At 49.2% G+C, this 23356-nt stretch overlaps 1 protein-coding gene and 1 long non-coding RNA gene across 2 annotated transcripts in view; one reads left to right on the top strand and one right to left on the bottom strand.

The window, feature by feature from the left end:
• The window catches only part of Ankh (ANKH inorganic pyrophosphate transport regulator), a 138128-nt gene that overhangs the window by 106628 nt on the left and 8144 nt on the right, over positions 1–23356 (top strand). The window contains exons 7-8 of the mRNA XM_006979988.4: positions 2239–2331; positions 5924–6019. Of these exons, the coding sequence (XP_006980050.1) occupies positions 2239–2331; positions 5924–6019 (189 nt within the window). The remainder of the gene's footprint in view (positions 1–2238; positions 2332–5923; positions 6020–23356) is intronic.
• On the bottom strand, positions 10017–14148 carry LOC143268630 (uncharacterized). Its single transcript, XR_013044676.1, has 3 exons — positions 11294–14148; positions 10774–10893; positions 10017–10637 (listed from the first exon to the last, which is right to left on the bottom strand). It is a non-coding gene; the product is annotated as an uncharacterized LOC143268630 (long non-coding RNA).

Here is a 23356-nt window from a genome sequence, read left to right as displayed (position 1 = left end):
ACCGTGACAAAGGAAGCCATGATTGGGGTGACCTGTGAAATTTTGCATTTCTATGACTGTGGAAGAAAACGTCTGCTTCATCCTTCTCACTGACCACATGAGAAACTGAGGCATCGGGAGAGAAAGACACGGACAGAACCTGCTGGAAGCTGGGATAGAGAGACCGTTCTAGCTTTCTGATCTCCTTCCCATGGCCCTTCCGTTTCTCTGTGGTGTCATCGTGCGGCTTCTTCACTGTTGTTGCAAAGGATGATGGGACATGCCTTGTAGAGAGGAGCTCTAGCAGTGCCCGGAGGCCTGTGGTGACCCGGCCTGGCCTCACCTACTCTGTCCCAGTGTGTCACACACACACACACACACACACACACACACACACACACACACACGACACTTTGGTAATCAGCCCTCCTCTGCTGAGGGTCCCCTGTGTGCGTTCACTCAAAGCTCCAGAAATGAATCTGGAAACTGGCTGCCGGGCCGCAGCAGGGGTTGACTCATCCGTTCCTTCTTTCGAGCTGGGGATGAACAAACAGTGACTTCATTTGTTTCCTCCTCCATTGCCTTCTGGAGAATTAATTCTGTTGCTGGCACCGCTGGTCCTTTAGGAAGGCTGGTGACTTCTCATTAAGGCCTCCTGTTTATACCTGGCCTTGACTGCGCCGTCAGCAGCTCCCCAGTCCAGAGCACCCTGCCAGTTTCCATGGCCTGGGAAGAGCTCCTGTTGGCCCGGAGAAGACGCCTATCAATCAAAAGCAGAGTGCTTTCTCTGGCCCCCATTTGTTGCTGGATTTTGGTATCTGAGGCACAGGCAGGTGTCATCTTGGGTGGCTGTTGTAGTACTGTAGTAGCTTTCTCAGTCAAATACTGATCTTCCAAGTGAAGTGTATGAAACCCGCATCGCTTACGTGCTAGAATTCCACCTTCCCATAAATAAAACAAAAGAGGACAGATTTTTGTATTAGGCATTTCCAAATTGCCAGCCACGGCACAGAAGCTCAGCCCAAGGGAAATGAGCCAATGGTTATTACATATTGTGTGCTTATGTCTCGAACATTCGTGTGCATTTCAGTCATTCCCCACCAGGCCTGCCTTGATTAATATTGCCAGTGCCATTCCTGTGGAGAAACAGAAATGGGAGTCCAACAGAGCGAGGGTTCCCACCTCACACAGGAGTGACAGGAAGGCTTGGATCCAGGTCTGCCTGATCACGATGTGCTTTTATGTCACGCCACGCCACACCACATCACACCAAGTTTCCTCCCATAGCTGTGGACTGCATCGTGTCCTTGTGTGCTGGGTACAGTTGCTCGGTCTGTTAAAACAAATGAAGCCTGACTTCCTCTTTCACCAGTGAGTTGAGACACTGACTACCAGAGTGGGGCCGTAGATGCCAAATTTTCATTTTTCTCCTTTTCATTCATGCAAGAAACGAAAAATCTTTTCATGGAAACCTGTCAGTAGTCTTTCCTGGATGGAATATTTATTGATTATGCTGAATAAAAATTCTGAGTTGGGCCCCAAGGACGGAGCAGCCTGACACGTGTTGAATTTGTGGCACAAAGTTGCTGACAAACAGGTTCACTGCTCTGAAGGACAGCATGGAGGAGGAGAAGGGGAGCCAACCCAAGACTCTGCTCCTGGTGTAGGGACTAGTGTGGACCAGAGTCCAGATCACCTGTGATCCAGAGCATGGGAAGCAGAGGTGTGGGATCCTCTGAGCAAGTTGGCAAGCTAGGCTAGCCAGATGAATGAGCTCCAGGTTCAAGTGAGAGACCCTCTCTCAACATGTAAGGTGGAGAGCAACTGAAGAAGACACCCAGTGTTAACCTGGACTATACGCGCGCACATACACACACACACACACACACACACACACACACACGCCACACACGCACCACACATATGTGAACACACACTTGCATACCATGCACACATGCAAAACACCACATGAGATTGTGATTGACTCGGGAGCTTGGTTAGGCCCCAGTGGAAAGAGCCAAGAATCTGGCGTCTGAGGAAACTGGATTGAAATGTTGGCGTTTTAAGCAGGGGATCTGGCCTGATCCTCATTCAGTTCGTGTGAAACACTTCCCTGGTATCATCTCTACTCTGTTTCAAACCTTCTTGTGGCTAGTGAATACCTGGGCAGATTGTCACCAGCCTCGACACCTGGCCTGGCAAATCCTGGAGGGCTTCCTGCTGATGCCCACACTAACACTGTCCATTCTTCTCTTGCAGGCAGTGGCAATTCTGACAGCTACCTACCCCGTGGGTCACATGCCATATGGCTGGTTGACAGAAATCCGTGCTGTCTATCCTGCTTTTGACAAGGTGAGACCTCGATGGCCTGGTGTCAGACACACACTTCATAACATTGCCACTTGATGGACAGGGGTCTCCGAGGACAGACACTGGACGTTTTCCTCTGAGAATAGCAGAGGAAAGTGAGGCTTTCCTTGCCGCAGATTCTGTAATGTTTTTCCAGTTGGTATTCCTGTGGTCACGTTATTCCTCTTGAGTATTTTCAAGGAGGAAGCAAATAATCCCCACCCCAGTCAAGTTCTTCGGGCTTTGTTCCTGTGGCTTATTGTTGATTAGTCCGTGTCATACCTTGTGGATCCTATACTAGAGGTCCAAGCTGTGGGCGTGTGAGGCTGGGGCTTGAGCTCCTAGGCTCATGGCTGTCTTGCTGAGGCAGGGGGATAGGCACAGACAGTGTCCATGTAGCAAGACTTGCTTCCTGTTTTGTTTGGGGTTTTCTCCTAAGGTATATTTATTTGTGTATATGTATGTGCTGCATGAGTTTATGTGCACCAGATGCAAGCAGGTGACCTCAGAGGCTAGAAGACATCAGATCCCCTGGAGTTGGGAGTTACAGGTGATTGTGAGCCACCCAGTGTGGGTGCTGGAAGCCATCTCTCCAGCTCCATACCCCACCTTTCCAACTCAACCAAAAACCTCAGTGGCCAGCAGCTCTACCCTCTGCGACTGCTGGTCCCTCCAAGGGAGGCATCTAACCCTTTTGACCTCATCTTTGACTTGGTGGGAACTGTCCTGCTTGTCATTTAGTAAACATTTTTCTCACTGTACCTCTCTTGTTTAAACTTACAGCCTTTTGCTCTGCAGCAAATAGCTAGCAAGGTGTACTATTAATATATAATGGTGTGTAATGTTCTAAGAGAAAAAATGGAAGAGGAACAAATAGCCTGCCACTTGTTATGTGTTTTTGCCTTGATGTTTCCTAGCAGTAGCTGAGAGTCATTGCTACCTCTATTTTCTGTTATCCAAGTAAGAGCCCAGTGAGTACAGGGAGAAAAGTCCAGGGCCAATGTCTTCAGCAGGTCAAAATGGTCCGCTGAGCTCTGGTTCTTAACTATACTACACCTGCTTCCTCCTCCTCCCCTAGCCCTCACTCCATCTTCCTGTGGGCACAAAAGGCCCGTGGAGTCGTGCAAACAAGGCCAGGCCAGAGGTTTCTAACTTTTCCATTTTACTCACAGCACCAGCTCTGAAAGATCTCCTTTGCTTGTCTATTAGGAAGGCCAGACTTGTAGAATATAGGTTCCAAGAAAGGTACACAACTCCTTCTACACTCTAAGCCCAGGGCATCCCCCAAGTCTAGACAAAGACCACCATCCGTCTATCACCCTACACACACACACACACACACACACACACACACACACACACACACACACACACACACACTGTTCTCACCTCCCATGACAGCATTCTTCCATTCTGCCCAGCCTCCTGCTGCTCCTCCATTTCCCTCCCCCTTCTTTCCTTGGGTACACACACTCATCATAAAGTCTGACGCACCTCTCAACTGCAGCGGCCCCTCCAGGGATCCTCGCATGAGACGGCCTAGTGGTCTTCTGCAGGACGGTGCTGCTGTAACCCTCCCTTAGTCGTCCGTTGGCTCCCGCCCACCACCAGTTACAGACATTTGGATGCAGCAGCAGCATGAAGAGTTTCTCCTAGGTAGTATTTTTAGTTGATTCCTATAGACACCCGAGACTGTGCAAGGCCTGGGTCGCTTTAAGAGAGGGACCTTCTGTTTAGTGAGTTAATGCAACCTGTAGATAGAATCACTGCTTTCATTTCAAGGAACGTGTGAGGTAAGTCCTAGTAAACAAACACAGGTGTCAGTCTTTGCTAAATTCCAGTTCTCCCTTTGGTTAATAAGATTATACAATGCAACTTAAAGACAAGGGCAGGCACTGAGATGGGTGAGCTCTGGGCTGGGACTGTCCCATCTGCAATTGGTTTCGGCTGCCTTATAATAATACAACGTCAACAATGCCACACTCTCTGTCTTCAGCAGGAGCACCCAAGAAAAACATTGTTTTACTCTTGATCACAGAGGTTAGGAGCTTTGAAAATTTTCCTTTAATGAGCCTACCTCTGGCCAGAAACTGGAGTTACTTGGGATCCTTTTCAAACCTCACCCATTGTTTCCACACATTCCAGTGAGTGATCCCAAGCCGATTTGGGAATGCCATCTGGCCACCGATATCTTAGACCCCTCTGTCTGAGTGGGCTCCCGGCGTTCCCTGTCTGACTGTTGTCGTCTTTGACTTCTCTGTGGGTTCTAGAAGAGCTTGAAAACTGTAGTGCTTCTAACTAATATGAACCACGGGTGCAAATTCTCTGGTTTTTTGGTTGGTGTCTATCAAAGAGTTCACCAAGGCAAGTAGAATGGCACTATTTCTCTAACGCTGGTGTGCCAGCTCATTTCAACCACATCTGCAGAGATATGTATGTGCTTTCGTACAGTGCTCTGCAGGAGTCCTCACACCGGCCATCAGCATGGGCTAAGTGTGTCTGGGCGAGGTTGCCTGGTTTCTACCGTGGACCTCCCTCCCCAGCCCCCTTAAGCCGATGTGGAGCCAGGTGTCATGCATAGCTTTTGTCCGTCAGCTCTGGAGCTAAGGTGATCTGGAGTGGAGCAGGGTTCTTCTCTGATCCCCTTGGGGGGAGGCCAGATCCTCACGGTCGTTGGGAGCAGGCTTGGCAGTGGACCGGGACAGCCTCCGCAGGCCTCCTCCCTCTGTACTTCCTGGTGACCTGTGAGAGGATTCATGGACTACCTGCTTACAGGATTTGCCTACAATTCAGGGTAGCCACTGCTCTTTGAGATCCCGTTCTGTTTAAGGAAGACGGCAAAGTGCTTCTGGGCCAGAGAGTGGGCAAGATTTGCAGTATTTAATCTCAGAGGTGCACAGGGGTCTGAAAATGTGCGGACACATTGTCTACCCAAACAGCTCCATTGTCATCAGGAGTGAGGCCAGGAAACTATCTCTAAGTCAAAGGTTACAGAGGCTTCCCCCAGCAGATGGTCCTGGAAGAGGGTGGGTCTTCAAGAGAGGGGTATTTTGAAAACCAAAAGATCCAGCAAAGGGAGGAAAGATGGATGTGTGGATGTAGGAGGAGAGTGAGGAGCCCTGTTTGGGATGCAGGGGGAGAAATAACGGTGGGAAGGTGCGTCTGGGCTCCCGGGCAGGCCTTTAAGTGCTCAGGGAAAGTTTTATCCCTTTGGTAGGGAGGAGAGGACCCCAGAGGTCAGGGAGCTATGGCATTTAAGGAGACACCAACCCAGGTGGCCAGGCACAAGATCTGCTGAAGCCAAAAGGGGACGCATGAGTCAGGAAGCAGGCTTCAGCGCCAAGGCCCTTCGGGGTGAGCTGGCAGCCTGGTGCCAAGGGCAGAGGACTGAATGAGCCCAGAGCTGCCTCTGGTTAATGTTTCTGGGCAGGAACCTGACAGCTGTTTCAGAGACCCGACGTGACAGCCGTCTTACAAGCTGTCACTTGAAATCCGTCCTTGAGGCCCGTCAAATAAAAGAAGGTGCTCTCTGCGCCCTGGGGGCCCAGCCAAGGGTAAGCCAGCCCTCGTCATCACTGCCGTTCTCTCTTCCCAGAATAACCCCAGCAATAAACTGGCGAACACGAGCAACACGGTCACCTCGGCCCACATCAAAAAGTTCACCTTCGTCTGCATGGCGCTGTCACTGACGGTAAGGGGAGAGGGGGGATGTGGGGGACCGCGCATGCTCTCCCTCTTCCTCAGTGTGAGCGGCTGTGTTCACAAAGAGGGAACCTGCCGTCTTCGAAGAAAGAATCGTGTAGCCCATGCTGTGATACCTGGCCATCTTAGTTAATGACGGATTGTTGTTCAAGACCATGGGCTCTAGGAATAAAAGTAGTTCCATTGCTTCCCAGGCCCGCAGACATGATCAAGAAAGGCAGCATAAAATTGAATAATACTCTTGTCTATCTTTTGTGTGTGTGTGTGTGTGTGTGTGTGTGTGTGTGTGTGTGTGTGTGTGTGTATGAATATCCCCTTCCTGGACCTCTTTCTATCTTACTTATTTCTCATTTAGCCTTGACATGATGATTCAACTAGTGTGGCTAACCAGCTTGCCCCAAGGGATCCTCTGCATCCATCTCCCAAGCGCCGGGCTTACAGACAGCTGTCATAGCCATCGATTTAGTTTGCAGGCATCGCCTGCTTCTAGGAATTGAATGTAGGGCACTGCATATGCTAGGTGAGCTCCCTGTCTTGGAGCTGTACACCCCTAGCCCAGGATTCTTCTCTTGCTACATCATTTCCGATTCATCCTTTAAACTTCCAGTCAACTTTGTAAGTACCACTGCCCTTTCCCAAGCTTAACTAGTAGTATTTTATTTTCTCTAGTAGAAATTCCTAAGTACATTGTACCCATATAGCTGACTTACTTGGCCATATTGTGGGGGCCTCTCCTGAGTTCCCAAACCTCTGCATGAATACAGAAGACGGGCCTGTGGATAAGAGAGAGCACCACTGAATCCCTGGAGTCTGGGGGCACTTTCTTTGCTTAAGTGGAGTCTCACTCTGTAACCGGGACTGGCCTGGAACTCACTCTGTAGACCAGGCTGGCCTAGAATTCACTGCGAGTTGCCTGCCTCTGCCTCCCAAGGAGCTGGGTGCGCGTTCTTGAGCAAAGGACACATCCCGGCTTTAGCAAGTTGCCATGTGGAAAATAATATTCAGAAAACAAGAGGGAAAGGGAAAGGGCAAGGGCCCGGGCTATAAAAGCCAGAAGACATACTATACACTTTAAGATTGATAGTTTAAACATTTACTAAAGGCAGGGAAAAGCAAACCAATTTAGATGGTAGCTGGGCCATGTGATTACTAAGGGATTAAAGAATATGGCTCCTTTGAACTTAGCTCGGTTTTCCTTTATTGCTGTGGCTTATGCTACTCCTAAAATCCTACAGAACTTCATTTTGATCTATACATGCTGTATAATGACTGCACAGTCACCATTAACCACCAGTACAGAGGGCCAAGGGCTGGGGTATCTTCCTGAGACGGGGAAGACACTAACTGCCACCTTCACCATCGTCCTAAGAGCCATTTAGCTTGATGAGCGGCGCTGGTCATCCTTGAAAAGCTAGCCCTGAATGTGTTTCAAGCCTCCAGCGGCCACTCAAAACCTACAGCGCTCTATCTGGTCCAGCACCTGGATAGTGTGTGACAGGGAGCACCCAAGGTATCTGCTCACAAAGCCTCTGGGAATCACTGAGTCATAGCATCATGTCCTCAGCACCCAGCACCACTAACCCTCCCCCTCCGGCCACCTGTCCCTGTGAGATGGGTGACACACACTGAACCCAGGGCTCCCAGCTAGGAGGGAATTTCTGATCACATCTGTGCTTGGAGTTGACCCCAGGCGACCTGTTCCCCTGTTGGCAATTTTTTTTTTTTCTTTCTTCCTATGGTGTGCCAGTTTTTCCATAGTTCCCTAAAATGTTAGCAAAACACTGAACAAACTTTGAAACTGCTCAAAGGGGTATTTTAGGAAAAAACCAGAGAAGTTTCTGTTCCAGGAACAGGCCTCAGCTTTTGGAGACTGTTAAATGACTTGGAGTCCAAAGCTGACTTGAAGCCAGGTCCTGGGACAGCCTCATCTGCTTGGAGAGTTGACAGTTCGGGGCTGTCGTTGTGTGTGGGGGGGGGGGGCTGTCATTGACTCAGCTGCCAGAGTCCCCAGCCTGTCTTTTCTCACATGGACATACCTGCTTGTAGCTGGAATTGAGTGAAGGGGAATTTGGCCACACTGGGTGTGAGGACAGCCTTTCCCACTGTGATTTGTAGCCAATAACTTGAACCTCTGCAAATTTGATCTTCAGCAGGTTTAAAATAATGGCAGGATTTGGAAAAATCCTTATTCTCCCAGGCACATCTTGGTTTCTTATTTTAATGCCAGATCAAGAAAACGTGCAGGGAGCACTGGCTTATGAGTCTACCTTAGAAACGGCCACGGAAGCCCTTGTGAGAAGATTGGGAGATGAACAGTTAAAACCTTTAAGTTTCAGAAAAAGAAACAACTTAGGATAGTGATCCGTCCACATGCCCAGGAATAGAACCTGCCAGAGCTCAGCCACCTGGAACTCGGCCCCATTAACCTCCCCAAGTCTCCAGGTGAAATTGTTTCTTCAGCCTGAAAAGCTACAGTATTTGAATTTGTAGCTCAGTTGTCCGTATAATAAATAGTTCAGCCTGTTGATCCAACATCTTGGCCAGAGGAATTGTCTCTAAAAAGCACATAGAAAATGTAAAACTGGGTTTTTCTATACTGAACCTTGAACTGTGTGTGTGTGTGTGTGTGTGTGTGTGTGTGTACCTTTTGATATCACATGACACATTAATTCTTGCATATCTACTGGTACCCTTAAGTCTCTGACATACACAAGGCAGGTCTGTGTGTATGTGGTTGGTCCCTAGGCCACATAACCCATCCATGATAACCCATGAGTCAACCAAGGCGTTGTCACACCTTGTCTCTGGCTCCTGCTCTCTACGAAGATGTTATTCAGGAGGACTGTGAATCAGAAAAGCAACACTTGCTATGGTGGCTCATTAGCATCTTGCTGCTCACCCTTCGGATCACAGTTTACAGAACTGTCCGGTCTGGGAACCGCCAGATCCCGTGAGATAAGGGAACGGTTCGGGATCGTTAGTGGAGCTAAAGGATCCAGTTCCAATGAGTAGAGTGTCGGATAAGTAAGCCCTTAAGAGGAAGAGGGGAGTAGACTCGAACAGCGTCAGAGGATGGCTTGCCCTCTGAGAATGCTGTATTGCAGCCACACAGGAGAGGCTGTGATCCAGACGAGAAGCCAGCCTCAAAGACCAGGTGGCCGTCCGTGCGGTGGCCACTCGGCCGCCAGAGCCTTTCCTCAGAGAGAGCCACGGTTGTTTTTACTTTTGTGTCAAAGATTAGGTCCTGTGACAGCCAGCATGTCCTAGAAGTCTGTTTGTCTGGATAGATGATGTTAGGAGCATGAGGAGAGGCAGGTGCAGAGTCGGCAATGAGGAAGACTTCCCTTGCTGAGGGAGGAAATGGCTACCTGAGCTGGAAACCCCTGCCACGTGCAAGACCACAGAGTGCATCGTGGTTCCCGCTGGACTCTAGACTTGGGGCTGAAGTAAAAACGGTGACCAGCGTGGCACATGTCTCCCCAGTAGTAGTGTTGGTAGGGAATAAGTATCCCCAAAAGGTGACAGACCACATGTGTCTAGGACCCAGGTCAGCTCCATGAAAGCCAAGAAATCAGGCCGCTCAATTTACTGCATTTACTTGTTAACCCAAAACTTGTTTGGGGGTCCCTTTTCCTTTGAACTCTTTCTGACACTTGTAACAATTTGTGGTACATCGGGGAGCCCTAACAGCTTCCGCTGCTCGCAGTTGACCGGCTTCCGGCTGACGTCACAAATGGCCTTTGAAGAGCACTGGTATTTCTCCTCTCGGATTCCCCAGTGCTTTAGCTTTGGGGAGCGGGTGCCAAGAATGGGGGCCCCTCCGTCCCAGGAGAAGTGGAAAGGAATCTACACAAAACACTGGCCTGGCTGCCTTGGAGGCCTTCCCAAGCCCCTTTGTACACAGTAGGAACAGGCACTGGTCCAGATGGACCTCGGCAAGCGGAGCCGGGGGGGGGGGGGGGGGGGGGGGGGGGGGGGGGGGGCACTTTTGTGCAGTGAACAGTCTACCCGGCCATCCCAACCCGCCCTGAATGCTGGATCCCACGAAAGTCGGTGAAGCAAAACAGCAAGGACCATAGCGAGGAAATAAACCATCCGACAGATGGGGAGGGTGTGGCCGGGAGGGGGGGGGGTCAGCCAGTCAGAAAAAAGACAGGAGGTTGCCACAGAAAGATGGGCAGAATGGAGCCGGGCGGTGGTGACGCACGCCTTTAATCCCAGCACTTGGGAAGCAGAGCCAGGCGGATGGATCTCTGTGAGTTCGAGGCCAGCCTGGGCTACAGAGTGAGTTGCAGGAAAGGAGCAAAGCTACACAGAGAAACCCTGTCTCAAAAAACCAAAATAATGTTGTTGATGATGATGATGATGATGATGATGATGATGATGATGATGATGGGCAGAATGGCAGAGGTATGGGGACACTCAAAACAGGAGAGTGAGGAGCCCCAAACCCTGGAGCTCTCACCCGCTCTCCAGGGTTTTGGAAGTCTTTCCTGTGATTGTGAACCTCACATTCTGTGGTCGAGGTCCTCAAATACTTATGCTTGGGTCTGGTCTTTCCCCAACCAGAGTCCACTCTAACGGCGATCACTTCCTTGAGGCCCCACCTGAAACACCGGACAGATTATATATCCACCCGCTTAACACCCCCCAGTGGGGATTACATTCCAATACATCACCCACTGAGACATGGCACTACCTACCAAGTCCCACTGCACAGGCTCCGTTCCATCCTCAATTTACCTTTAGAGACCAGAAAAGTCCTAGAGAGAAGTGGCTGGACCAGGATCCATTTGGCTTGTCACAGAGCAAGGAATCGGGAAGATAATTAGTGTACTATCAGGAAGCATGCCTGAAGATGCTCTGTGGACATGAGAAAAATGGGTGTTAGTAGATCCGCTTCAATACAGAAACCAAACCCATCCAGGGACCCTGATGGGAGTTAGTGTTTACGAAGCAGCTCTCAGCTCTAATGTGGCTGGGTCCAACCCCACTGACAACCCCCAAGAAATGTCAGAGAGACTCGAGGATGTGACGCCTGGCTTGTCTTGAAGGCTTTCACGTTAGAGGTTCTTCCTGTGAGAGCTTTTCTCCTCCCCTTGAGAGCCTGAAACAGATGGATTGCCTTGCATGGAGCCGGTGGGGACCCAGCAAATCTGAAAGTATCTCAATTCTTTGGAATATTATCTTGCTGGGCATGGTGGTGTAGAGACATACTGATCTCCAGGAGCTTAAAGCCAGCCTGTTCTACATAGACACTTACCTCAAAATACAGGGCTGGAGGTGTGGCTACTTGGTAAGATGCTTGCCTAGCCACACAAAGCTCTGGCTTTGATCTCCAGCACTGGGCACAGTGACATATGCCTATAATCCAGCACGCCACAAGTGGAAAGAGAGAGGGTCAGAAGTTCAGGTCATCATCCTTGGTTATATAATGAGTTCAAGGCCAGCCGGGATTACATGAGACTTCAAAAAGATTAAAATAAAAAAAAAAAATCTACCAACTAAGCTTAGGGTAAAACCAGCCCAATAAAGACCCAGAGTGCCTGGTCTAAATGCTAAGTTGCCACTGGAAACCTTTGCTGAGGTGAGAGATGATTTGGTTCAGGAACAATCTGGAAGAATCAGCCCCCTCTCGGGTCAGCAGAAGGGTGCTGGCTTGCTCTGCCAGGACCTCAGCATGACCGAGTGCAGCTACTCTTGGAATCCAGCAGGGAGAGGGACGCTCCCCCGGGCTTTGTTCCATGCATTCTGTTCTAAGGGCTCTGGATCAGATGGGTCACTAGTCCAGACCCAAGAAAGAGCTCTGAATAGTGCCATGAAATTGTTCTTGGGGATCTTGTCATCCCTTCTGAGGCCCCAAAGAACCACTGGACTAAAAGATAGCATATGTGATAAGTGACAAGAAAACCTGCTTGCCAGTCACTGAAAGCTGCCAGAGCCTCTCTCTGTGTAGAGGGGGATCTTAGCTGATAGCTCTGAAGAATGCATGGACCCTCAGCAAGACATTGAAGCATGTAGGATCCACCAGGATGATCTCATTTCAAAATCCTTCATTTAATCACACCTGTTACCAGAGAAAGTATATTTAGTAGTTGTGGGGATTAGGGACTATGTATTACCTCTGGGTGGTCCATATACCTCCAACTACAGGTACTAACGGGTACTTTAGAGAAAAATAAAATACAGTCATCTCTCCTTACCCATAGATTTTCCTTCTGCGGTTTCAGCTACCCGTGGTCAACCACAGCCCCAAAATATGATATGGAAAGTTCCAGAGAGTTTATAACTACGATTCTGAGTAGCATAACGAAATCCCATGCCGTCTTGTTCATTCCTGCCTAGAACGTGAATCTACCCTTTGTCCAGTGTTGCCACTCTGCATGTGGTCCAGGCATGTTAGTCACTGCCAGGGTTAACCTTGTCAGCTTCGGTGGCTTGAGAAACACCTGGGTGATTGTTACAACACACCTCCGGGTGTGTCTGAGAGCGTTTCTCCAGAGGGGAAGGGAGGCAGGAAGACCTGTCCTGAGTCTAGGCAGCACCGTGACATGGACTGGGCCCCCAGGTGGAATGAAAGGGAGAGGTCTCCAGTGCATATGGGTCTTCTCTCGGCTTCCTGGCCCTGTGATGGGAGCTGCTCTTCCGGCCACACCTGCCCAGCTGTGACAGACTGAAACCGCTGGAGTGGTGGCCAAAAAAGCCTTTCCTCCCTTTGAGTTCGATCTCTCTAGCATTTGATTGTAGCAACGTGTGGCCATGTCACGGGTGAGGTTGACTGCTGTTGGCAGATCACACCGCAGTGATTTCGTACATGCCGTATTCTTGAATTATTGTAGTTCTGGATCACAGGCCTGTGTTGTTCCCCTCCACTGATCTTATCACACACACTGGTACTATCCCACAGCGGAGGGGTGAGCACAGTACAGTGAGGTATTTTGAGAGAGGCCACCCTGACATAAGTATCGTCAGGACACCATGACATAACAGCTAGTGTTGTTGTTTATTAGTTGTTAATCGCCTGCTTTTTTATTTGTAAGTTGAACTCTATGTTAGGTATATAGGCACAGGAAAAATCAGTATATATAGGGTTTGGTATTATGTATGGTTTTTACACATCCCCCAAGATTCCTGGGGTGTGTCCCTGGAGGATAAAAAGGAGCTCTTATGAAAGGGCCGCAAAGAAAGAGATGACCACTCCAATTGCAGGGTCTGGACGAGGCAAACTCGGTCTTGATCAAGAGGGTGAGCTGGGGAAGAGCAAACACACACCAGGGCAGGCAGGAAGTGCGCCTGGTTTCTATTCTAACTCAGGTGCTGGCTGAACCTTTTCCTCCATTGGCTGGGGGGGGGGGGGGTCCAACCTCACAATCGTATTCACTTGGCTAGTTTGGAAAGAATTGGTGCACAGGAAATGAAGGAGGAATAGGAAATAGGTCACTGCTCCAAGCCATCAACTTCTTAGAGTAAAGCGGTGGGATTATTGGGTGAGGAGGATCAGACATTTGCATAAAGTCTTACAGGATAGGGTTTAAAAATAACTGAATTCCTTGACCTAAACACAAATTTTATAGTATTCGATACAATAAAATATCAGATTCATATTTGGTATTTCTTACAGCATGTTGTTCAGGATGTCACAGAGGACTGTCTTGAGGACCATGTAAATACCAGTAGAATGTGCAAAAGCCTATTTACCTATTAACCCATGACATTTTCTTTTATTTTTCCTTGTAGCTCTTCTGAGAAAATGAAACACAAACTATAAATCAGGTCTGACCTCGCCAAGTCACCTTTGACTTGAGTTTTCATTAACTTAAGACCACAAGTGTTTATGGATTAGCCATGGGGCACCAAAATAAGCCTGAGCCCAGTAAGATCCAGGCAGCCATATTATTTTGGCAGTCCAGAACTGGCCCCTCGTGGAATCCTCCTTTGGGATCCTAGTGGGCTCCAGCCATCTCCAGAAGTCGCTGTCACGTGGGAGTTTTTCAGCAAGTTGAGGGCATGATCTGAGCCTCTGGATGTTATCACGGAATGCTCCGAATCCCTCCCGCCTGGCTTTCAGATCCTCTCATGCTGTCTGTGCACCTTTTCCGGCTTTAAGTCTGTGCTGTGCCCTAGTCTGGTGCACACTGCCACAGCAGGATGCCACAGCCTGAACAGTTTAAAGAGAGCAGATAGTGTAGCCTCTGGGAAGAAGAGGGCAGCCATGCATCCCCTGAGGCCATTCTTGGGTCTTTTTGCCAATCCAGACCTGAACTCACTCCACAGCCAGCTGGTCTCCCAAGCCCCAACGCCAGAAGGCACATGAGTGCCATCGCAGCGGAGGTCACCCAGACCTGAGGAGGAGGGCGTTTGGTACTCTGAAGATCTTAGTCCAAAAGCCTTAGAATTTCAGGCTTCAGAGCAACAGAATCTGCTCTGTCAGATCTTCCTTTAATACATGCATCCTTCTCATGAGTCACAGATTACCTCCAGTGCTGATTGATAGGCTCAGTGTGATCTAATACCAGTGGGCTCAGTGAATTCAAAGATGTAGGAGCACCGGGCAGTGGTGGCACACGCCTTTAATCCCAGCACTTGGGAGGCAAAGCCAGGCGAATCTCTGTGAGTTCGAGGCCAGCCTGGGCTACCAAGTGAGTTCCAGGAAAGGAGCAAAGCTACATAGAGAAACCCTGTCTCGAAAAACCAAAAAAAAAAAAAAAAAAGATGTAGGAGCTCTGCCTCTGCACCCCCAATTGGCCTCCACCTTTGAAAGGTAACAAGGTCACCTCCATGTTGATATCCACAGTATCTGATTCCCTAGGAGAGCCAGGCAGCCACCTGCTCCTGAGGTCTGCCTGTGCGTCTGAGTCACACACCACGGGTAGATAGAGAGGCACGGTGACCAAAACGCCCAGGTCAGGAGTCAGAAGCCGGGATCAGGGTCTGCACAGCATCTCATGTCTTCAGGGTCCACGTCTGGGAGCTACTGACCATAATTCAAGGGCTGCCTGACTCCCCATTTTGTCGTCTGCTTTGGCTCAATAGGTAGAGTCGTCTATATGCCGGTCACTTCAGGACCACCTCCTGTCTGGTAGCATCCCATTGTTCCTGACTAGACCATGGCAACACCCAAGCTGTGAAAGATTGGAAACCACTCCCAGTGGTTCTGTTCTGGTGGCCTCTTGGTCCAGATTAGCCGCGGAGCTCCTAGGCATGACCCGGTCTTACCTCTTGGTTGCTCAACTGCCCCATTGTGCAGCTGTCGCTCAGCTGTCCAGGGCGATGCTGGGGCCGGTCCCAGCCTTGGTACCGTGCTGACCCTTTGTCTAGAACAAAGGCTGCCTGTGTCAGCCTTTGTTTCTGCTGTTTGCCCCTCCCCCGCACCATGAGGCGGAGACTGCTGCCTCATTGTTCCCATTATCCCGCGGAGGAAAATGACTCCCTTGTGCGTATAGGGGCAGGAATGGGGCGGAAGGTAAAGGAACAGAGGTTGCCGCTCTCTCATACCAAGGCACAGGACGGGGTTCTTTCCAGTGCCTTAGGGCATCCTGGAAAGGGCCGGGCCAGGGTGGGGGGGTGAGGGGGGGCCCGCTGAGTCTCGGTCACAGGGTGTGATAGCATCGCTGGTCCAGCATTGGATGGGGACTATGTGAAATCACAGGGAAAGCTCTCGGCCTGAGGTAACTGAGCCGAGTTTGTCCCCACCGAACTGTTTCCCTCCCCTCCACGCTTCTCTCTGGAAGCTGACAGGGTCTGGCTTTTTAATTCCGCACCCCTTGCAGATTTGGGAGATTGATTTGTGGGAGAGATTCAGAAAATTTGAAATAATTAAAATTGGTCCCCAAGCCCTCTTCATACTAGACTGTGCATATCCACATGTGCTATGAAAAAACAGACGTCAAGCATCTTATGCTGTTACGATGCAGTTTTTTGAACATTTTTTTTCCTTTTTCTCTAAATTTGATGGCATTTACGTATATGTACTCTGTGTGTTTGTATGTGTGGGTCCACAGGTGTATGCAGGTGTGTGTGTGTGTGTGTTCACGTGGAGTTGATGTCAGATGTCTTGCTCGGTTGCTCTCTACTTTATTTTTAGATAATTTTTACTTTAATATTATGTGTATTAGTATTTGCCTGGGCACCCCATGCATGCGGTGCCCTCAGAGGACAGAAGTGGGTGTTGCATCCCTTGGGACTGGACTTACAGGTGGTTTAGAGCACCCAGGTCGGTGCTGGGAATTGAACTTGGCTCCTCTGAAAGGGGAGCTGGTGCGTTAACCATTGAGCCAACTCTCCAACTCCAAAGGTTTTGTGTTTGTTTCTTTCTTTGTTGTTTTTGAGATTAGGTTTCATTATGTAGCCCTGGTTGTCCTAGAACTTACTTTGTAGTCCAGGCTGGCCTCAAACTCACAAAGATCCACCGCCCCTGCCTACTGAGTGCTGGGATTAGTCATGTGCCACCACCGGGGGCTACTTTATTTTTTGAGGCAGTATCTCCTGCTGGGCTGGAGCTGGCCAGTTCCAGCCAGTCTAGTCAGGCAGCTTTTACCAGAGAACCCCTGTCTTTGCCTCCCAAGTGTTGAGATTCCAGGTAGCCAACAGGCATCCCCAACTATGGGTGGGTGCCTGTGATCTAACTCTGGTCCCCAGGCTCACACAGCAGGAGCTCTACCCACTGATCCGTTTCCCCAGCCCCTAAGAAAACATCTTAAGTGTAGTAAACAACACTTAATCCAAAGTTACCATCTCGCCCACTGTGTTGCTACATAGAGTTACATTCCTATGGTTGCACCACACCCCCAACCACAGAACTCTCGTTTCGCTGAACTGAGTCTGTGTGCACCCTGCCCCTCCCCCTACACCTCAAATTCTGGGTTGATTGTTAAGTCAGCAAGGAAAAGCTACCCTGAAGCTAGGGTGTGGAACTTTCTCAACATCCTGCAGCTCTGGTAAGACCTGGAATCAAACGTGCTGTAGATCCAGCCTGTGGAGCAGGCAGGTGTGTGGCACCCAGCACCCTCTCCGTGCTTGGTGCATGGCGCCCCCTGCTGTTCGACATGTTAGACATGTCGTCTTTCCTCCATGTAGTACTGTGTGACTCCAAGACATGTGCTTTTGACCATGTCATCCAACCTCAGTCAGAGGAATGGTTTTCGTCTCTATAGAAAAACGGGGATTATAAAACTCCATCTGAAGATGCTTATTATTATTATTATTATTATTATTATTATTATTATTATTATTATTATTTTACCATAAATACACTTGAAAAGGAAATGGTAGCATCCACGTCTTCACCAGTTATTCATGACAGATGTGGAATAGCTGTGATGGCCAGCAGGCCAGACGGAGAGTATCAGGTGCAATGTCGGTGTCTTATCCTATGCGTTTTCCGGCTCTCCAGCACAGAAACCCAAGATGTTTCTGGGATGCATATGACCGGCCGCTGTATTCAGCAGGCCGACCCTTGGCCAGCCTGACCTTACAGAAGTCCCTACCTCTCCGCACTGTAGGCTGCTGTCAGTCATCCTTCCTCCCAGGGTTCCCCACTTGTGCCCTCCTCCTTGCCGGGGGAGCGCCTGTCCCAAAGCCGCCACCCCCCCCACCCCACCCCCGCTGTCCTTTTCAGGTGCCGGCTCTTGTGGTTTTTTCATGAAGTCGCCCTTCAGCAGATGGCTTAGCAGTTCCCTGGGAGGTGGTAGTCACTCCAGCCTTGCCCCCTGTCCTTCCACGGTGCTCTCCCCCATGAGGCAATCCTACCCGTGACCTTCGCATGCTACTGTTACTAGGCATTTCCACGCTGGCAAGACATCATGGCTTCCTCCTTCAGAACTGAGATGTGCACACGAGACATTGGCTGCTGAAACTGAGCCCGCGGCTTCCTTCGGACGCCTCCTCCCTCCCAAACATGACTTCTCATGTCCCTGACAAAATATACATGGAGACCCATTTTTCTGCAAAGATATAAACAGGGATCTGTTTTATTTAAAACTGTTTCTGTTTGGCGGTGAAGAGGGGGATACCAGGGTGTCTTTGAACTAGAGGGAGCATCTCTTAGCTTTTGTTGTATATAGTTTGAGGGGTGAGGATCCCGGAAGCTCAGTGGCCACCAAAGCCACCCCCTTCTTGTCTTGTGAATCTGAGCAGTGAAATTCACAGGCCACAGGGGGTGATTTCAGGAAGAATTACTTTACTTGAGGGGGCTTAAGAGAGGAAGAAGACAGCTGTATCGGAGGGTCCCAGGGAGGGACGGGCCCTCAGCCACACAGCTGTGGAGTCATAATGTTTCACTGATGGAGGGGAAGGGAAGGAACGGCTGTCAGTCCAGTTCTTGCAGCCGCGGCTGTGGCCTGAGTGTGTCTTCCTGGAAAGAGTGCTCCTTCAGGGAAAGAGCTAAGGAAACAGCCCACCCCTTGCTGGCTTCTCAAAGCCTCTGTCCACGACAGAACCAAGGACATTTTCGGCTTAGACCTTACTTTTCTGGCATCTCTGGGCTCCAGCTAGGAGGCTAGGAAAGAAAGTGGCCACTTTTCTTTGGGGGTCTTTTTACCCTTAACTGCCTAGGCAAATTCTACCACCCTTGCTCATCAATATTCTTTGTGGAAACTGTGGGCAAATACAAACAGGGAAATGAAGTCAGTCCTGACCCCAACATATCTAGGTGAGTCCACTAGTGATGTTTGTTGGAATCCCAGGAAGCCACTTGGATCAGAAGAAGCAGACAGTGATGAGCTAAGGGTATCCAGCCACACAGAAGCACTGCGTCCACAGCCCGACTTTCTCACTGAAGGAAGCTGGCGTAGACTGCCTTTCTGGGTTAAACCCAACTCAGCACACAGGTCCTCTGAGGAGGGTGGTGCTCACAGCAGTCCTGTAAGGGCGGGTACCATCCCATCTAGAAAATGAAGGTGCTGGGGCATTTTCGCCTGGAAGCAAAATACAAAGAAATGGTGGTTGGAATTCACCCCGGGGCGGCCGGGACTCGGTACTAGTTACTGCTAACACCTCATTACCGAGCCGAACTCCTGATCGTGCCATTAAGCACTGGCCTCCCAGTGGGGGAGTTCAACCCAGTTGCACATCTGTTCTTTCTAGTAAATGCTCTAAATAACAATGATGCCCTGGACCAGGCATTTTAATTCAGGACAGCTGTATGCATTTTACTTCTTTCTAACTTCAGGAGATCAGAATTTCTCCTTGACTGCTAATTCTAGTTATTAGGCCATGGGGAAAACTTTGTGAATTCCTCAAATGTAGAACCATCGGTTTAAGGAAATTCAGAAGCACAGATCACTGTGCAACACTGTAGAGCAGAGTGCTCGGGACACCCAACAATGGATGCACCTCTCTCTTACCCCACAGAAGCCTTGTGTGTTCCGAATTGAAATGCCAATGGGGAACAGCTGGCTTCTCAAATCCTGTTAAGGAAACTTCACCATTGTTGACCTTGACTTTGATCATGTGACCCAGTAATGCTGTGTGGCGGTTGTCTCCCTTTCTGTGTGCTTTGACAGGATTTGTCCTTGGTCAGCCGGAAGGTGTGCTCTCTCCCCTATTTGTTCGTTTCTGTCAGCATGGGCTTTGGGATGCTCGTTGTATGCTTGGGGTTGTATCAAGACTGTTTGATTGTGTTGCTCATATTCCATCTTGGCTGTTGGGAACTCCAGTGGCTCTAATGTCCACTTGGCATGTCCTACTATTGTTCTGCTTTCTGGGCACTTCCTTACTTCCTAGCACTATAGACCTTCCTGGATGGTGATAGTCTTGCCTATTCCCAGCGCCGGTCCTAGGCTGGGTCATTTCCCTAAGGAGCTCTGGGTCCTTTGGTTGAACAATAAATAGAAAACTCAAGATCTGGGCACCAGCTGGGCTGCTCTATTTTGAAGGCTCCTTCCTAATGAGATGACATGGACAGCAAACTCTGCAGCAGAAAATCCACCCCGCGGCCGCTCCAGGGCGCAAATCATGCCCGTCGTCATCAGTCGTTTGTTAGGTTTTCATTCTGGTTTGGAAAAGTCAATGTCACTGGCCTCTGCAAATATTTGAAGAACACAGCATGTCATGGTCAACCAGGAGGGCATGCTCTGAGCGAAGACTACACTAGGTGAACTCAGTAGAGCGCTTCCTAAAATGCCCCCTGCAGAGTGAGCTCCCAAGTCTTGTTTTCTCAAGCACTGGCTCCAGTTTTCATGCTAGGACATGGCCGCCATGTAGGTGTCGTAGCTTTTAGCAAATGTCCTTCTGCTCCTACGTGGTTTGCATGTCCTATTCCAGAGAGTGCAGCAAATGTTCTCTTGTGGAAGACTGTAAGGCAACATACCATTTGTCTTTACTAGAAGCATGAAGTTTCTGCCTTCAGAGACTTCACGGAAAGGGAGAAAGAGGCCTCCCAAATGCAAGGCTCCTGCCCTTTGATGGCCTTCTGCTGGGTGGAGCAGTAGCTTTTGATTTCAGTCTTCCTAAAGACAAAGAGCTAGACCCTGCATGTGTGTGTGTGTGTGTGTGTGTGTGTGTGTGTGTGTGTGTGTGTGTGTGTGTGTGTGTGTTTGACAACACGGGGGCCATGCTCCCTATCTGCCCCCTTATTAACTGCCCTTCCCCTAGAGAGCAGATCGCTTCCTACAAGACAGGAAAGGCTTCAAGGGAGCATCCATCGTCCATGTGGGAAGGCCAGAGGGAGGAATTACCCACTTGCTGCAGAAGCATGCCCCCACCACACTTCTGACATGCAATAACACCCTCCTTTGCTTTGCTGTGTTGTGACTTAAAAGCTACTTTACAATGATTTTGCAAAACCCACAGAGATTGCAACTTGTGTTTGAGGCACCGTCTCCTGTTCAGATCATCTCTCGCTGCAGAACAAAGCGCACTAATGATTCTCTGGGAAGCCTGAGTTTTGAGCAGAATATGGCCTCTGTGTCACATTCTACCCGCTAAGGAAACAGAATGGCTCATTTAGGAAAAATCCAATGCACAGATCCATGGCAGACTGGAGGGGTGGTTTATAGCTTTACTGCTGTGGAAAATATTTAGGGCCCACCATAAAACAGCCCTGAAAGAGGGATCTTTCATCTGTTTGTGGGATGTGATACAGATCGGGAGATAAATTGTCTCCAGCACCATACTCCATGCTGTTCGCACGTTGTTACTTGAAATTTGCTTCCGTGCTGGGCTGTAGGCATGAGTGATGTCACACTATTTGAGCCAGCACTGGGGAAAGGTGGCAGGCCACTTTCCATGGTACTCAGGTAATAAAGTCCCCAAGCTCCAAGTTGCTCTATCTGAGGGAGTGGGAATGGGCGTGAATCCTTACAGCAAGCCCTCTGACTAAGGGTAGCACACCTGCTGCTGCTGTAAACCAGATGAATATGCTCCCAGCTGCCGATGAGCCAGGGGGGAAAAGCCCATCACATGTAAGGAAAACACAGTTAATGTACACTTAATGTGTCACTGTGGCCAGCCTAATTCCATGAGACTTAAGTTACCCAAGTGTAAATGATGATGTCACGTTCTAAGATTTCCGTGTTCTGTTTTCACGTGACTGCAACTCATTTTCTAATGTACTCAGTTTTGTTTTAGACAAGACTTGCTTGTATTTTAGGAAAAGGAAATAAATATTTGATGGAAATGGCATGGTTTGAACATTATCCTCCAAAGTTATATCATTACATTTCTAAATTAAATCAGCACAAAATATAAAGTTGATTCTATTAGGATTGTTCCTGGTAACCATGGCTTAGCCCACTGCCCATCCATTCTCTTTCCATCCCTGTTCCCTCTCCTGCTCCTAAAGGCATGCCCCCCAATCAACCCCAAGTATCCTTTGGGTGGATTGCAATTGTGTTGACCTATACTACAGGAAATTCTTTTGATGAATTATAATAGCCAAATCCTAAATCTTAAACAGTTAATAATTGTCTTATCGTTTTTATTAGCTGTGCTCTTAACCTTTGTTTAGTTCCACATTCTCTCTCTGTATATCTCTTGTAATGCATTCTGACTCGGCAGGTTTCTTATGTCTCACTGGCAGTATAACTGGATGACCTCTGTTCACCTGGCAGTTTCCCCGATCTTCTCTGTTTTTCCTCTTTCTTTCCCTGACTCCCCTGATTTAACAGACAATTCCCTAAGAACATGTTGGGGATGTGTGTCTGAAAGGTGTGATGGTTAATATTGTCAACCTAGCAGAATCTAGAATCATCCCTGAAGACAAACCTCTGCACCTGCCTGTGAGGGATTTTCCACATCATTAGTTGAGGTGACAAGACCCACCCTAAATGTGTGTGGTGCCATTCCATAGGCTGGGGGGGGGGGGTGTCCCTGAATGAACTGCAAAGGAAAAAGCAAGCTGAGCATGAACATTCATCTCTCTCTGCCTCCTGCCATGCGATCAGCTGCCTCCCACTCCTACCCTCATGCCTCCCCCACAGTAATGGTCTAACCCTCCAACAGAGCTAAGATAAGGCTGCCCTGAAGGTGCTCTTAAGGCATTTTGCCGGAGCTAAGACAAGTAGCTAACACAGAAGGTCTTGAGTAGGGAAGCGGTCCTTCTTTCAAGGCTCGCTCAGTCAGTTTGGTTGGGAGTTCTAGGAGAGAAATTGCCTTCCCTTGAACCCCGTCCCTGTGGGTCTTCTGGCTCCCGGCGCTGTAAGCTTTGTCTGCTCTGTGCCCAGCACTGATGCTGATGTGCCCTGCTGGATGTGCCCTGCTGGCTCTCTGCCTCCCAAAGGTGGTTTTTCTCCATCCTGAAATTCCTCTTCCACCTCTGAAAGGTTCGCTCTGCCCTCTTTCTGGAGCTTCTGGTATCAGAATACTAGACTTGTTTTAATACACACACACACACACACACACACACACACACACACACACACACACACACACGTCTCACTCTCCCTTTATTCCTCAGCTCTGTCTTTGTGGCTGACTTCTGACTCCATGTTCAGCTAATACCCTCTTCATTTCTATGCTTATCCTCCTAATCCTTGGCTCTTCTTCCTTGTTGCATGATTGTCTTCTAGAACAATTCCATTCTGTTCTTGATCCATGGGTACCATCTCTTCCCCCAGCTCTCTGAGAATGCCAGTGAGATACAAAGGGTTGTTGTTATTTTATTTTTTCTTCTTCTTTCTACATTGTCTTTTCTTTTTGCTTTGACTTTGAGGCTATGACCAAAGTCTGGGGCCCCCTGGTTGTGGGTTCATGTGTCTAAGTAGGGTCCTGACAGCTGCCTGGAAGCTGTGACTGTGACACAGGGCTGAGATGTCACCTGTGCTTCTTAGGGAGTCTGAAACCTTCAGAACGCCAGGTCTTTCTTAGGCCAGTGAGAAGCTGCTCTGGT

This window comes from Peromyscus maniculatus, chromosome 15 (genome assembly GCF_049852395.1).
Source record: "Peromyscus maniculatus bairdii isolate BWxNUB_F1_BW_parent chromosome 15, HU_Pman_BW_mat_3.1, whole genome shotgun sequence".
NCBI classification, from domain to species: domain Eukaryota; kingdom Metazoa; phylum Chordata; class Mammalia; order Rodentia; family Cricetidae; genus Peromyscus; species Peromyscus maniculatus.
Note: the sequence above shows the minus strand (reverse complement) of the source record. Positions and strands in the feature narration are given on the sequence as shown.